This window comes from Trichosurus vulpecula, chromosome 2, assembly GCF_011100635.1.
Source record: "Trichosurus vulpecula isolate mTriVul1 chromosome 2, mTriVul1.pri, whole genome shotgun sequence".
In the NCBI taxonomy this organism is placed as follows: domain Eukaryota; kingdom Metazoa; phylum Chordata; class Mammalia; order Diprotodontia; family Phalangeridae; genus Trichosurus; species Trichosurus vulpecula.
In genome coordinates, this window is record NC_050574.1 from 93,299,918 (window position 1) to 93,317,233 (window position 17,316).

Below are 17,316 nucleotides of genomic sequence, written 5' to 3' on the forward strand. Positions count from 1 at the left end.
TGATTTTCCACTCCAAGCTGAAGAGTATAGGAAAAGAGCGCAGTGAGGGCAGGAACCAAGGCACCCCCAGCTAGGACCCGGGGAAGCCCGGGCTCCGAACGGCCCGGAGGGACAGAGCCGGATAGTCACCTGATCCCACCACCTGCCGGGTCACATGACTTGCTGGTCTGGAACTCAGTTCGCCGGAGCGGTTTAAGAGAGCGGCGGGAGGTGTAGCGTTCTCTTCCTCCGTTGCAGCCCATCCTTTTGCTCAAAGATTTCCTTCTCTTCCTTCCCTTCCGCAAACCCTGTCACGGAAGTGCGAGGAGCTACCGCCCTCACTGACAGCCGAAGTCCCTTGGGGCTGCCTCCCACCTAGTCGTCCTCCGCTGCGACCACCCTTCAGCTTAACCGCGTTCCTGTTCCTGCCCCCGCCGAGCTGCGCTCATGGCCCGATTCTGGGTTTGCGTGGGGACCGCCACCTTTTTCCTGGCTCTTTTGGTTTTCCATTCCCGCTTCTGCAGGTCGCCGGTGAGTCTGGTGGGGAGGGAGGATTCACCTTTAGAGACGTATGTGAATGGGTGAGTGACTGGCACCTAATAGGAACCTGCAGGGATCAGGCTCCTCTGCACACCGCAGCACCCCCCACCCAAATAAAATAAGCTCCGTTATACACCTGCAGGCAATAAAGGCCCTTTGTGCCCCTGAGGTCAAGTAAACATAGTTGTACTGCTTCCCAGATTCTAGATTTTTGTTCTTTAACTCAGGGGTTTGTAAACTTACCTGTGCCGTGGATCTCTCTGGAAGTCCCACAATAAGATTTTTAAATGCATAGGACAAAATACACAATTTCAAATACAGTTATCAAAATATTAGAGAATAATGTGTGATACAGCGATTTCAAAGCGGTGGTGAGGATAAACTGTTTCTTCTTAGGTGCAGTAACTGATAGGATGAGAAAATCACTGATTTCTAGGTGGTGCAGTGGGTAAAATGCCGGGCCTGGAGTCAGAAAGACATCTTCCAGATTTCAGATTTAGCCTTAGATTCTTAATACCCTGGGCAAGTCACTTAACCCGGTTTGTCTCAGTTCCCACATCTATAAAATGAGTTAAGAGAAGGAAATGGCAAATCGCTCCGGTGGCTTTGCCAATAAAACCGCAAATGGGGTCACAAATTATTGGACATGACTGAACAACAAACAACAGCCAAAATGACTGCTAATGCGACTGTGGTTTATTGCCTACACTAATAATCCAAAGAAATGGTAAATTTTGAAAGTAAAAGTAGAACTCTTTTTCCCCCAATCCAAATTTACAGAGCCTCTAAAATCTATTTAAAGTTACCTGGGAATGCAGGGTCGTTTCAGTATTAGGAAAACTATCAGCATAATTGACCATATCAACACCAAAACTAACAGAAATCATATCAGCATCTCGATAGATATGGAAAAAGCTTTTGACAAAATACAAACCCCATTTCTATTAAAAACGCTAGAGAGCATAGGAATCAATGGAGTCTTCCTTAAAATGGTAAGTAAGCTGGGAAACAATCTTTACAGGCAGTGTCTCTGATAAAGGCCTCATTTCTAAAATATATAGAGAACTGAATCAAATTTATAAGAACGCAAGTCATTCCCCAATTGATAAATGGTCAAAGGATATGAACAGGCAGTTTCAAATGAAATTAAAGCTGTCAATAGTCATATAAAAAAAGCTCGAAATCATTATTGATTAGAGAAATGCAAATCAAAACAACTCTGAGGTAACACATCACACCTATCAGATTGGCTAACGTGACAAAACAGGAAAATCATAAATGTTGGAGAAGATGTGGGAAAATTGGGATGCTAGTGCATTGTTAGTGGAGTTGTGAACGGATCCAACCATTCTGGAGAACAGTTTGAAACTACTTCTGAAGGACTATCAAACTGTGCATACCCTTTGACCCAGAAATATCACTTATAGCATTGTATCCCAAAGAGATCATACAAATGGGAAAAAGACTCACATGTTGTAATACTAATTAAGGTGGGACTTTTTGCTGTTCTTTTAAGTGTTTGAATGGAGCAGATTTGGAGTGTTTCTCAGCATTAAGACAATCAAGAGTCATTGAATTGTATATGATGTGATACTAGGGATTGGGAATTTTCACACACCCAGCCTGGGTGAGGTCAGAGCCCTCAGGGCTCTGAACAGAGTATAATTGAGGGGAGCTTGGCGTTTGACTTTTGGGGCACACTCATGGAAGGAGTGTTGAGACTCTGGGCAAGCCGTAATTGCCCCCCAGCTTTGTAACCCAGACAGATATGATGTTGGTGCTTCTCTGGTAATTATGAATTATGATTTGAATCAGAAAAGGTCTGTCTGTTGGTGTTTGTGATTTCTGTTTGTATTTGCCTTGAAGGTCAGGGGGTTGATCTTTCCCCCCTAAACTAAGTGAATGATATATGTATATTTGATTAAACTGAGATTGTTAACCCCTTAAAGTTGCTCTCCTTAGAAAAGCAGATCAAAGAACCTGTGTCGGCAGATTTCTGTGTGCTGGTTGTTGGTGGGTCTTAAATCCCTACAGCAGCTGCTAGCAGATTGTTGCTACACGTGTACAAAAATATATCAACTCTTTTTGTGGTGGCTGAGAATTGCAAATTGAGGGGATACTTGTCAATTGGGGAATGGCTGAACCAGTTGTAGGATATGAATGTAATGGACTATTATTGTGCTATGAGAAATGATGAGTAGGCAGACTTCAGAAAAACCTGGAAAGACGTAGGTGAACTGATGCTGAGTAAAGTGAGCAGAAGCAGGAGAATATTGTACAGTAACAGCCATCTTGTTCAAAGACTAACTTTGATAGACTTGGCTCTTCTCAGCAATGCAAGGATCTAAGACAGGTACCAAAAGACTCATCTCTACATCCAGAGAAAGAACCATGGAGTCTAAATGCAGATGGAAGCATACTATTTGCTCTCTTTTGGGTGGGTGGAGCGCTGTGTTTTGTTTCTTCTTTCTTGTGGTTCCTCCCATTAGTTCTAATTCTTAACATGTCTTCTTTTACTTTAGAATGGAATTGATTCTATTTCTGTTGTTTTTGTTTAAGGGCTTAGGAACCTTTGCTTTTTTTGTTTCCTGGAGGACAGAGAAACCTCTTTACCATTTGGATATAGGCTGGCCTAAACATCCAGAGTACTTCACTGGCACAACATTTTGTGTTGCAGTAGACTCCCTTAAAGGATTGGTGTATGTAGCACAGGTAAGTAAAAATGGGATTTTTTTCCCTCCATAGGGAATAATATGATTCCTTTTTTACTGTCAGTGTTTTTTTTTTATATAATGTTTTCTCAGCAGTGTGGAGAACATATGATGAGGAAACTTTCTTAATCTTTGAAAACTGATCACATGTTTATAATGTCTGAGGTTTGGGAAATTTTTTTATCAGTCTGTAAGCATTTAAGTGCCCATTATGTATCAGGCACTATATTAAGAGCTGGGAATATAACAAGAAGCTGAAGACAGCCTTTGCCCTTGAGAAGCTCACAATCAAATGGGGGAGATGATAAGCAAACAAATATGTACAAATAAACTACATACAGGATAATTAGAAAATAACTAATGGGGAAGATACTACAATTAAGAGGGGTTGGGAAATTTCCTATAGTAGATGGGATTTTAGTTGGGACTTTAGGAAAGCCAGCAAGTGGAGATGAGGAAGAGCATTTGGAGCCTGGGAAGCAGCAAGAGAAAGTGCTCTGATCTGAGAGCATGTCCTGTTATTGGAACAGTGTCTGACACATAGTAGGTGCTTAATAAATGTTGATTGATTGGAACAGTAAAAAGACCAGTATCCCTGAATCAGACAGTATGTGGCAGGGAGTAAGATATGGTAAACCTGGAAAGGTTGCCTGGAGAACTGAGATGTTAAGTGATATTCTCTTGGTCACACATCCAGTATGTGTCAGTGGCAGCACTGGAACTCAAGTCTGTCTTCCTCTAAGACTGTCCTTTCTACAAAGACATGTCTTCACACTACAGTTCTTAACCATTAACACTTAGGATATGTTTGTAATGTTTCTTAAAGATCTTATTTGAGTTTAAATGTTGTATTGATTTAATTACATAGCATTAAACCAGTCAGAAAGTGCCAAAGATTTTATTTTGGGTGTGAGTCTACTGGTTCATGACTATGTTAGGTTTGCGGGTGGTGTTTTCAGTAAGCTTCCCATTGATTTTCCAGTTAAGCTCACATTTTGTTTTACCCTGCCACGATAAGGATTGTATTGACTTAAACCTGATCTTGTCTAAGCAGCTATATTTGTATACCTTTAGAGAGGGGATAACATGCCAAAGGTATTAGTGTTCACAGAGGATGGATATTTCCTACGAGCCTGGAATGACACTGTTGACACACCTCATGGTATCTTTGCAAGCAGTACCCAATATGAACAGTCAATCTGGATCACGGATGTAGGAAGTGGTATGTGTAGTAATGTCTATGTTGTGTTTCATTTTTTTGAAAGCTGATTTCCTCCAATGGTCAATTTCTCAATTCTAAGAGACTTAGAAATTCTCCCCCTCAGAAATCCAGGCAGTAAGCAACGGCAACTTCTGTAGGCTCATTGATGATTCTTACCACACTGAAGCAAGCAATCACCCTATCCTCCCTGGTGACCCAGCAGTGAGAATCATTGAACTAGGCTGAGTCAGTGATAACATGGACTTTGATGACTGAGTAGCCCAAATAGACTGGACCTGTCTCCATTTTGGTTAGCACCCTGGAGGAGATCTATTTAGGGTAGAAGGCCTAGTTCTTCTCTTTGTAGGGTATTTGAACCTTGGGCTTGTCGCTGTCATTTACCTCCAGGAAGAGCTAGTGCATCATATTTGATTGTACTACATCTCCAGTTTGATTAATTTTGATTAGTAGTCTAATTCCCAAACTTGCTATTAATGACAAAGAATTCTAATTCTCTAAAACAAGCCAAAGAGGAAAAAGATAACCTGTTTCGTTTTTTGTTTGTTTTTGGCAGGGCAGTTGGGGCTAAGTGACTTGCCCAAGGTCACACAGCTAGTACATGTCAAGTGTCTGAGGCCACATTTGAACTCAGGTCCTCCTGACTCCAGGGCTGGTGCTCTACTCACTGCGCCACCTAGCTGACCCAAAAGATAACCTGTTTTGGTTACGTTTTTTATTCCCTACTTGCTTCAGCTTTTTTAAGCCCTATCATATCATTCTTTTGCATTTAATGTTGAAATGTTATTGTTTTAAAAGAGAATTCTTATTACTAAATGTCTGCATGAATTTTTAAATTGTAATTTGGTTTTCTGTGTTGGGGAAAATATATAGATACAGGCATATCTATCTATCTAGGTATATGTATATACACATACACTGTAGAAATCTGACTCCTTTATTAAGAAAGCACAGGAAACACAAATGGAATGTGGCTTTCTTTCTTCCAGAATTGAACTCAGCTATTTTTTTCAAGACAGTTTGTACTAAGACTACCACCAGCAAAATTAAATTTTTTGTTATAAAGTAGATATGTTTACTCCAAAAAGGATCTGTAGTATAATAATTGGTATAAAAACTTCTGTAACCCCCATGACATTGTTAGTGATTCTATACACTTGTTTCTGCCAAATATACCAACAAATGGGAAAAATCAAAGTTTATTAGCAACACATTTAGATTCACAGATATGGAGGGAAAAAAGATGGTTTGAACTTGTGACCCAGGATTTGAAGAATAGCAGTGGCCTTGAATTTCTTAAAAACTTTACGAAGGTGATACATATTTGAGAGATGCATAGTTTTTCGGTCCACTAACTCATAGACTAGTTTCCTCAACTTATAATAAAATGAAGGTGAAAATGAAGGTCACTATTGTGTCAAATATACCCCTTTTTCTAGATCTCTTCTTGTAGGATGAGTTATGATTTTAGTTTGTACATATCACATTCCATTGAGTTTATTTGACATTTTTAAACAAAACAGATTTTAAATTCTCCTATTTTTGGTGGTGATATTTACCTGATTTATGACATGTGTATATGTGCAAGTTTTAATAATGCATTTTTAAAGAGTTATTTGTCAAATGAAATGTTAAATGCTTTAGGAAAACTTGAGTCCCCTTTTTAAAAATGGAAGTTCCCTTTTTAAAAAGGAATCCTCCCCTAACTTACCTGATTTGTAAATCTAGATGTTATTTTATGCTAGTAGAGGAAAAACCTTGTAGTGTAATACTTGTTAGTGCATAATTTGAATCACATTCTGCTCTCCACTTGACTGGATGCCAGTAACAATAACAGCAGCAGTAATAGGAGCATTTTGGGATTCTGCTGTGGGCCAGGCGCTGGGAGAAGCACTTCACAAGCATTAACTCATTCAGTCGTCACAACAGCCCTTAGAGGCAGATGCTGTTATCCCCATTTTACAGTTAAGGAAACTGAGGCAGAGGCTAATTGACTTGCCTAGGGACATATATGGGGCTAGTAAGTGTCTGAAGCTAGGGTTTGGACTCCTATCTTCCAGACTTCCAGGTTCATCACCTACCTGTCTCTTTAATGAGATACCTAGTTTCTATGACCTTTAATGAAAATGTCACTAATTAAATGTTTGGGGATTTTTTTTTTAGACCTAATGCTCTTAGAATTGATAAAACCTTAAAAATAGATCCCTTATACAGTAAATATTGTTGCACCAAAAGATTACAAAGCTTTGACTGATGGCTCATTTTTTTTTGACCATTTTTGCTATGACATCATCCTAGGACCACTCTAAAACCTATATTGTCTCTGAGTTAATTGTAGGGAGATTTGATGTGTCACTTTTTCAGGTTCTCATTGATAAAGTACTTGTACTTTCAACAAAATCCATCCTGTGATTCTGTTTTATAACATTCCACTAAATCCCACATATGCAAAAAAGACAAATTTTCTTTTATCTTTTTCCATTGTGTTTTTTTTCCTAACCACAGATATGTTAAAATTTTCCCTAGTTGCCTCAACCAAAAAGAAAATCCATTCCAATAGTCAGAACATTGGCTACTAATAAGCATTATTTTATTTTTAAAAATGAGATTTTTTTCCCTTTTGCATTTCTTTATAATCAAGTATGCTTCTTGCACCTTTCCAAACATCTCATGGTTCAGCCTCTGGAGTTATTCTCACTAATTAATCAAGACTCCAAACAATAGGATCTGGAGGTGGAAGGGACGGACTTTTAGAGGCCAGCTGGTCCAACCTCCTCATATTACAGGTTAGTGACTTGCCCAAAGCCACATACCCTTTTAGTGTCCAAGGCAGGATTTGGATTGTCTTGAGAACCATGCACTTTCCATTCTACCATAGTGTGCTTCACTTTTAGTTATTTTTTAAGAAAACAACTAGAAATTAATTCAGATTACTTTAAATTCATATTATGCAGTTTGTTACTTTTGTGACACTTCAAATTGTAAATTTAGTTAGTTTTGAAACTCCACATTGATTTCCATAGTTTTTCTCTATGATAATTCCCCTAATTCTACAAAAGAAGTATGTTTCATGTTTTTGCTTACAATAAAATCTTATATGGAAATAACTAAGTGAAAAGTTAAGATATTGGTCATTTTAGAACATTTATTCTTGCTTTAAAAAGAGTTGAATTATAAGTACCAAAAGAAAAATAGTATATTTGTATTATGGAAATTATAGCCCCCAAGGTCCTACAAAAACTTGACTATTATAATAGAAAAGTTGAAACTAATGGTCTTTTCAGAGTTACCCTTCAATACTTAAATCCTTTAATTATAAAAGCTTATGCGATATCAGAATAGGTCACATTTGCTTGGTTCCAGTAATCTAGTAACATTACTAACAGAAAATCCCTCTTCTAAAATAAGCAACATTGATCATAAAAAGAAATGTCATTTAAAAAAATTAGAAGGTCCAAATCAACCTCAAACTGTTGAGATTTTATGTAATAAAGATTTAGATAATAATGCATATCAGAATACAATACTGCATTATCTACCCCTTCCCAGGCTTTTCTGATTTTTTTCATTTAATGCACAATCTATTTAACCATTTGTCCAAGAGCTTTATTTATGAAAAATATTTATCTTAAATGCAGGATCCTATGGACATACAGTGAAAAAATACAACTCCTTTGGTGATCTCATTCAAGTTCTGGGTACCCCAGGCAAAAAAGGGACTGGCATAAACCCAATCCAGTTTGATAACCCAGCAGAGATATATGTGGAAAACACTGGAGAAATTTACCTTGTGGATGGAGATGGAGGACTGAATAACAGACTGCTTAAATTGACCCAAGGTATATAACCTCATTTTGTTGCTAGAGTCATGTAGAGGAGTGGTCTTAAGTTAAGTTTCATAACCACAGGGAACCATGGTATCATCCAAAAAGTGACCAATCAGTTTATGGGAAGATGGATCCCAGACCACACTTGCTGTGCTAGCCAGTTGATTTGTCTCCAGTACTCCATTGTTCCCCCTTATCCCCCATACCCACTAGTCTCCAGTGATTATATGAGTTCCCAAACTCTACCCTTCTGCTCAGGCATAAACTCAGGACACATAACCTACCTAGGACCACTGTACCAGCAATTGCATAGGTAGAATTGACCCTTCTGGGCTCACCTGTGTTCTGTACCACTCCCTCCTCCCCCATCTCCTTGTGTCTGTGACAAAGTGTCCTCAGTGGGCTGGTGAATCCTGTCCTTCTACCACTTTTATAGTTAGTGGGACAGAGTGTGTTCCACATGATGACTAGGGATGGATGGGCTGTGATCCACACTACAGATCTTGTTGCCTTATTTAACCCAAAAAACTACCCTTTTTTGGAACTTCTCTATTTCTCTCCATTTACCCAAGTTCACAGCTTGGTGGGTCATCTTCTATTCCTTACTCTCCTTCATTCTCACAGGCAATCATCTTAATATCTCAAATATGTACACTCATATAGCTGTCATCTTCATTCAGACCCTCATCTTCTCTTGCCTTACTACACCCATATACAGCTGCCACACTGATATTCCTGACCATGTCTGTCTCAGTAAATTCAAATGTCTCCGTATCGACTTTAGAGACAATATTTCATCTTTACTTTAGCACAGTTAAGAATAAACACACACACATAAATAAGAAAATATTCACATATTGGGGTGTATGGTCAAAAAGACTTTACTGATAAAAGTACATATGATCAAAAAAAGTTGAGAACCACTATTTTAGAAGGCTTTTATAATGTGATATATGTCTTTGGCTATACACATGGCATTTGGATATATTGTATGGAAAAATGACCAGCACATGGTATGATTGTGTTAATGAGTCATTCCTTAACCTCAGAAGAGTAAGTCAATAAAGTGAGGTTTGTATAGGAGATAGTGAGTTCAGGAGCTGAAAAAGTGACTGGGTGACCACAAGAAAAAAAAATAAGGATAAAGAGGCTTTAATTTGAGTCTTAAGAATTAGTCATTGATTTGATTCTAATAGGAATAAACAATTATAATGCAGGGGAGAAGGTACAGCTAATACTCAATCAGAACTATGTAAGTGCTTAACTGTGGTACTGACTTAAGTAATCGTGGTGTTGCAAAAGTATTAGTACTTAAAGCTGTGCTAAGACTTTGGGATTATACTATATATGAGATTAAAGACGGGAAAGGATTAAATGTAGGCAGACTCAATAAGGAAGACTTCATAAAGAAAGTGGGACTGGAACTGAGCTTTGGTTTGGATAGGTGGTTGGTAGAAGGGAGGATGAAGACGTTCTGGGCTATGGGAGAGGGGAGCCACTGGAAAAAGGTGCTGAGGCAGGGAAAGGTATGGCATGTGATTTTTTTCTTTTTTTTTTTAATTTGTTCTTTTTATTTTCCCTCCCCCCATCCTACCCCTGTGGCATTTGATTTTTATCCTTAGTGTCTTACAGAACCAATGAAAATTTTTGTGGAAAAAAAAATGTGACATGAGAGCAGTGTTTTAGGAAGATAGAGCCTAAGTACAGGGATAATTTGGAATAGGGAGAGATTTCAGTCAGACCCCAGCAAGGAGGCTGTTGTATGATCAGGCCATGAGGTAATGAAAGCGTGAACTAAATTGATGGAGTAAGAATAGAAAATGAATCTAAGAAATACATCTTATGTAGAGAATGGCAAAAATGAAACCATCCCTGCCCTCAAGGAACTTGAGTTCTGTTGGGGATGGGAAGAGGGAGAGAGGCAGAAATGGTATTCGGGCATGTGTGGGTGCACACATGCAAATATGTAGTATGTACATGCTAATTAAGGGAAATTCTTTCAGTTTTTGGGCAGCCAGGAAGTGTAGACTACAGTCAGATTGCAAAGAGCTTGAAGTGCCAAACCCAGGAATTTATATTTTATCCTAGAGGTGATAGCAAGCCATGGAGCTTTTTGAATGAGGCAATAACATGGTCAGCCTTGTGTTTAGGAATATCACTTTGCCAGCTAGATGGATGATTGGTTTGAGAAGAGAGGGGATAGAGGCAGAGACACCAGTTAGGCTATTGCTATCCAAATGTGAGGTGATGAGGGCCTGAAATAGTGTGAGTGGAGAGAAGGAAAAGGATGCAAGAGATGTTGTAAGGCACGGAATTATGAAACTTGATAGACGATTAGATGTTGAGATGAGGGAGAATCAACATTTGAGGATAACTCTTAAGGTTGCACATCTGAGTGATGACTAGCAGATTGAGGGAAATTAGAAAGAAGGATTGTTTGGGAGGAAAGTTTTTGAGTTGGTTCCCTACAGGATATCCAGTTAGAAATGTCAACAGGGGTTGGTAATGTAGGATTGTAACACAGGGGACTTAGAGATGTTTTAAAGAGATAATCATTTAATCCATAACAGAGCTTGAACACAAATCGAATATGAGAGCTGAAGGAGAGAAGAGTGTTAAGATGACTTCTAAGTGAGCATGGCATGCTAAAAGAATGATGATATTGGTGACCTTTCCTATAGGCATTAGTCTGGAATTAAAGCCTTTTGTTATCTGGCTGTCACCTACATTTATAGCTATATTTCATGAACTCTTCATTTGAGCCAAACTGGCCTAGTGATTGTTCCTCAAACTTACCACTCCCATCATTGTGCATTTATATGTTATACCCCTTTCTTAGAATGAACTCCTTCCTCATCTCAGGTGTTCCTTGATCTGTAAAGTTTTCCTTCATTTCCCCCAATAGGTTACCTCAATTTTCCAGGAAAAATTATGCATTTACTTATCTTTTATGCCACCAGTATACTCTCCTTGAGGGAGAGGGGCTTGGTTGTGCCTTTTATTTTCTGTACTGATAATTGGTACTTAATGAAAGAGGAAGTGTAAGAAGGAAGATGGAAAATTAAGTCACCTTTCTGGTGGGTGTGGGAGAGCAGATGATTTAGGAAAGGAAAAAGAGTGTAATAGTTCCTGCAGATTTGAAGTTTTGACATGGTTTTTTTGCCTCAACCATGTAACCTTAAACCTTTTACACGAGATAACTTTGTGTTGTGATTATTTGAAGGGATACTTCTTTCATTGTTCTATAAATTTGACTATACATGCTCTAATGTTCCCTTATATCTAGATTTTGTGATGGAGTGGATTCGTGGGGAAAATGGAACAGGTCCAGGTCAATTCAACATTCCACATAGTGTAACAGTTGATTCAACTGGTCGGGTAAAAACATTTTTCTCCCTATATCTAAGTACACACTTACTTGAAACATTGAATATGTAAGTACTTAAGAGATAAGAAAGTACTTCATTGTTTTTAAAAATCATATTACCAATACTTTAAGTCCTTTAAAATGTAGGAGGAAAACTTCTCAACGGTTCAAAGTGTCATTCATTTTTGTAACAGAAAAAGATGTTGTTTCTGAAGTCATGTGAGTCCTATCTAATGCTAGCTGTGCTACCATGGGCAAATCAGTTTCCCTTCGTGAGCCTCAGTTTTCTCTTCTATAAATAAACATGGTAAGCATAGATAGGCACAGAATATTAACAACTCCAAGGTGTGATTATAAAGTGGCATAAAAGGCAACAACAAAGACTTATAACTGGGAAGACATGGGGGAGCAAGCTAACATAACAAAAAAAACCCAAAACACAACCTTGTGTTGCATTACTGACCTCCAGTAGCCTCCATGGGGATTTATTTGTAGAAGAAAATGAAAAGGAATTTTTTTCAGAGAATAAGTAGCCATGGATGGGCTGGGACCCATTCTGGTGGTTAGAATGGCCAGATGGCTGAGCTCCCCCATCTAGTATTAAAGTGAGTACCTGACAAGAGATTCAGCCTGGCCAGTCAAGTGAGCTTCTGGGGGCTGGATGGGTGACCACCATCACCCATCTTCCTTAGAAATGAAAAACAAAGCCTTCACATACTACAGAAGAAAGGACATTAAAGCTCAGGCTTGAAATCTCTCAATGCCCTTTAATCATGAGGATTCTAAATTAAGAACACATTTTCTTCAAGTCCTAAAGTTTCTGTCCCTGACAAAAATCCTAATAGCTTACAGACACGTAAGGTTTAACAGCACTTTTAAGTTTGCCAAGTGCTTTACATGCATCTCATTTGATCCTTGGAAAAATCCTGGGGTAGTAATCAGTTACATTTTATAGAAGAGAAAACTGAGGCTCATGAAGGGAAACTTAAACTCAAAGAAGACCCACAACATCAAAAGAGTTATGTCTTGAGTCAGCTAGGTGATGCAGTGAGTAGAGCACCAGCCCTGGAGTCGAGAGGACCTGAGTTCAAATCCAGCTTCAGACACTTGATACACTTAACTAGCTGTGTGACCTTGGGCAGGTCACTTAACCCCAATTGCCCTGCCTTCTCCCCTCCAAAATAAAAATAAATAAATAAATGTGGGTTTTCTTGTTATATCTTAAGTCAAATGAATCAACCACAGTATATTCTCACAGTGCTGAAATTAAAGTAGCTTTCTTCTGGGTCTCTGCCACTTGTACTTTTTAAGACTGAGCCACACCAGCTGGCGAATTGTCATAAATTATAATCAAAATCATTTAGTTGTCAAGTGTATAGAGTTATCTGTGAAATAGTGAGTCCAATGCAGAGCTACTTGTCTCACTGGCTTTTTTCTTAATTGACCTTTTAATAGAAAATGTCCTATTTTTTTCTTTCGTTTCCTTTTTTTGCTGAAATATCTGATGCTTTATGTTATTATATAGTAGTTCATTTATATACAATAAGCCATGTGTTTGGAAAAAAATGTTTTCAGTGTAAGTCTTTACTAATAACCATTTAATTGATTCCTAGGTATGGGTTGCTGACAGAGGAAACAAAAGAATCCAAGTATTTGATAAAAATACAGGGGAGTGGTTGGGATCATGGAGTGATTGTTTCAAAGAAGATGGTCCTTATTCTGTCAGGTAATATTTCAAGAGAGATTTTTAAAACTATTAGATTTGGAGCACCATTTCTCTGGAAGAACTCTGTGTACTATTAAGAATTTGTTTAATGTTACAATTTGCAAGCAAAGAAAAAAGACTATGAAGGATGAGAAAGAAAAGAACAGTCAGAGAACTGGTCATGACGTGGCCTATCAAACCCAAGGCAAAGACAAGCATCAGGCTTCTGAATGTGTAGCCAGTAAACAAACACTGGTATGTGAGAAGAGATGCCTCGTCAGCTTCCCTCGAGGTCACTGGGGGCAGGACCTGTGGGTTGAGATGTTTGGTCCACTGACAGACATCTTCAGCTTCACTCACTTGTAAAGGACTCTTTTTCTAAGACTGTGTATTGAAGAATTAGTTTTTTATTCTCTTCCTTTAAATAATAAATTATCCCACGTGTCTTCATGGAGTGTCTGGTGTGTACTTGGCACTAAGTTGAGTGCTGTAGGGGTTACCGATGTGTAAACAGTCTTTGTTCTGAAAGAAGTCACAACCTTGTTAAAATGGCCATCATAGAACATTTCACACACATTTAAGAAGTGTTTCTTGTGTTTATCTTTTGTAGGTTTACTCCTGATGAGAAATACCTCATTGTTGCACAGTTGAATATCGACAGGCTCACTATATTATCTGCACCCCCTGTGGGGAACATTGGGGACTGTGTTGTGGTAAGCACAGTTCAGCTAGCCAGTGAAGTGTCACCACATCTTATGGATGTTGATAGGATGACTGGAGCGATCTATGTGGCAGAACTGGGGGCACAACAAGTTCAGAAATACATCCCTTTAAAATAAATAACTATCTTCCTTCACTTGGATATTCATAAATTTACTTTTCCCAGGGATTGACATATGTTTCTATGAAAAGCTTTTGTGATTTTCTCATTAATGACTAAATATTCGTGTAAGAATTTAGTGTTCTGGCATATTCTTTTTAAAAAGTGTTTCAGGAAGCTTTATGTTTTTAGTAATAATCATTGAATCCAGATTTTTTTTTTTGGTACCATCACATGTTAGCTTTTTTTGCTTCTGAATAAAGGGCACTTTAAGGGAGAAAATGTGATTCCAAAGAATTGGGATAAAATGGTGTACAGCATTTTGATGTTAAACTAAATAGCTTTCCCATGGAAGGTTGCCTTTGGGGTGGGGAAGTAATGATATAGATATAAGAGTTGAAGGATAGTTTTAAAGGCTTTTTCAAAAACAAGCTGCAAGCCTCAAACTGATATGATCCATACAGTGAATGGCAAGGGAGATTGTTAGGCAGGAGACATGGATTTTAGGACATCAGAAGCATGCCATTGAGCTCATTTTCTATGGCTGTGAACTATATCATTTCATTTTTTAATTTAATAATATAGTAGTACCTATGCACTTTACCACTAAACATGGTTGTGAGCTTTTGCTTCTTAGGCCCTTAGTAAATGTGGAGGGTATAAAAGAATACGTGTACCTCAGGGAGGTGTTGGAAGAATTAATATGCTGGTGTTTGCCAAAACGTTTGAGTTGCTGAGATCAATGTCTTTTTTTTTTCTCTTTCTATGTTTCTGTTCCTGTATCATTCTTTCATGTGATCTACCAGCTTAATTATAACCAATCCTCAGTTCTTGTTTATGCCAGTACTTGATACTACATTGGCATATTTCTCAGTTAACCACCTTTTCCTGTTATCATATACTTCCTACATTACTGGGCAATATTGATTATCTACCTCGAATTAGTTATAGCACATGTTTACTCTTAGGGTGTTTTCCCTCACAAGTCATCACATACCCCAGCCAGCCACCCTCTGAGACCTCTGTTAGTTTTTCAGAATTCTAGTTCATTTCAATGTTGGCCTAAGTAAAATATAATTAACAAATTAAATCTCTCCGCAGAAATCACATAATGTACTTGAAAGGCAAATACAAATGATTTTGTGATTATCCATGCTACTCTAGTAATCCTAAGTTAAGTGTTTATGGGTCAGCATTTTGTTTGCTTTCTCTGTACTTTATTTTGGTATGTCCTTTGGAATATAATTTGTACAAAGCCAGGGACTGGATGATTTAGAAGCTCACTTCTGTTATTTGGCACTTTGTACAGTAGCTCTCTTTATAACTATCTTATAACTTTCATAGTTGAACTTTTGGTAGTCATCAGCACCGCTGGCACCACAATCATTTTTGTGCACAGGGCACTTTTTTCCTCTGTATAATGATCTGGCATAAAGTCATACAAGGGTTGTTTTTCCAATCAGCTTAAGGGCATCCTGGATGCTACTGGAGTAGTTTAATTTACTGTAGCTTCCTTGATTACCTAGGAACAATGTCAATAAGTAGGAAGCGATACAGTATAATTTCTGACTTACCAGACTAACCTGGTGACATACTAACCATGTGACTAACGGCACAGACTCACAGTAGTTGTATGGCTATAAGCAATTCATTTATCCTTACTCAGCCTCAATTTCCTCATAAAGAAAATGAAAATAATGATATTTTTACTACCTACCTCAAAAGGTTGTTGTGAATAAAATGTTTTGTAAACCCTAAAACCCTATAGAAATTTTGGTGAATTATTCCTAGATTATCTTTGGAAATTATTGTGGCCAGAATACTGTTGATAACCTATAAATTGACTCCATTACTGTAATACAGACACATGATTTTTGAGAATGTAAATATGGGTGATTTTTTTGTGAGTCATCATTCTTTAGTGCCATAGTCAAATTTAGAACTTTATAAGCACAAGACCTAGGATCTGGAGACCTAAATTTATTCCTGACTATCATTTTAACCAGCTTTTGTGACTTTGAACAAGTTACTTCTTTAAATCTTTTCCTTCTCTGTCAAATGAGTCATAGGATTGTGGCTGTCATGAAATAATATCTGCCCTCCTACTTTGGAAGAATGTTGTTTGGGCCAAATGATACCATGTAGATAAGAAAAGCACTTTGAGAAGTTTTAAAGCACATGTGCATCTATGCAAACAAAAAGATTTTGTTAGTATGTGAATAAATAATATTAATGCCATGTCATTGGTATCTAGTAATTTGTGGGTATTCATTTGCTTTTATTGCTTTCATCAATATGAGCCCCTCTCTCAGCCTCAGTATCGTTATCTGTAAAATAGGGGTGTTAATAATACCTTTAATATTTCTCTCAACGGGGTTGTTGAGGATCAAATGACATAATAAATGCCAGTTATCTCATTTTGAAATCTGTATACGGATAAATGCTTGTTGATTGATTTTGGAGGGGTTGGTTTGACTTTTGTTAAAGGGGGAGGGTTTGGTTAACTACTCATTTGTAATTCTCACATTTGAAATTGTAAACCAGATTTCTACAGATAACTTGCTAATAAAACTTTTTTAAATCAATATTTTGGTAGGTATATTATTCACCTTTTGTTTTCAGAGAATGACGGAATAAATATAAACATTAAGGCTTCTTGAGGGTAAGCAAAACAGGTAGAAACTCTAGATAATCAACACTAAAAATGGCACTCATTTTTTTTGCCTACTTGAGTTGATCAGAGATAACTTAGTAACATGAAAAGATTTCTGTGATTTTATTTTATTGTTCTCTTGTGCAATGTATTAATAGTTGATAAGCAAACTGGAGAAAATTACTACCTAATTTTTTTTTTTAAGATAAATGATTGGAATTCCCTAGAAAAAATATAGCTGCGTGCTTTCTCTTTGACAACAGAAGAGGGCAGTGGAGTTCTGTTTAAGATAAAAAGCATCTTAGCTACATTAAAAGTTAAAATTTTAAGGCCCCATTAAAGCACACTTTTAATTTTCCCCCTTTTTCTCAGTCTGACAATGAAAATCATTATTTTAGTTGTTTCAGTATGTTTTAAAGTATTGTTGGAAGGCATTTTCCCATTAGATCTCTTGGTTAAAACAAAAATATGCCTTCAATAATTTAGTCGGTTGGC

General features: G+C 37.7%; 1 protein-coding gene across 1 annotated transcript; it reads left to right on the forward strand.

The window, feature by feature from the left end:
• The first annotated feature begins 123 nt into the window (after positions 1–123).
• Positions 124–16,753, forward strand: NHLRC3 (NHL repeat containing 3). The gene is made up of 7 exons (XM_036746264.1): positions 124–510; positions 3,079–3,231; positions 4,305–4,452; positions 8,088–8,288; positions 11,563–11,654; positions 13,257–13,369; positions 13,959–16,753. The coding sequence occupies exons 1-7, from the start codon at positions 427–429 to the stop codon at positions 14,185–14,187; spliced, it is 1,020 nt and encodes a 339-aa protein (XP_036602159.1). The 5' UTR covers positions 124–426; the 3' UTR covers positions 14,188–16,753.
• The last annotated feature ends 563 nt before the right edge of the window (positions 16,754–17,316 follow it).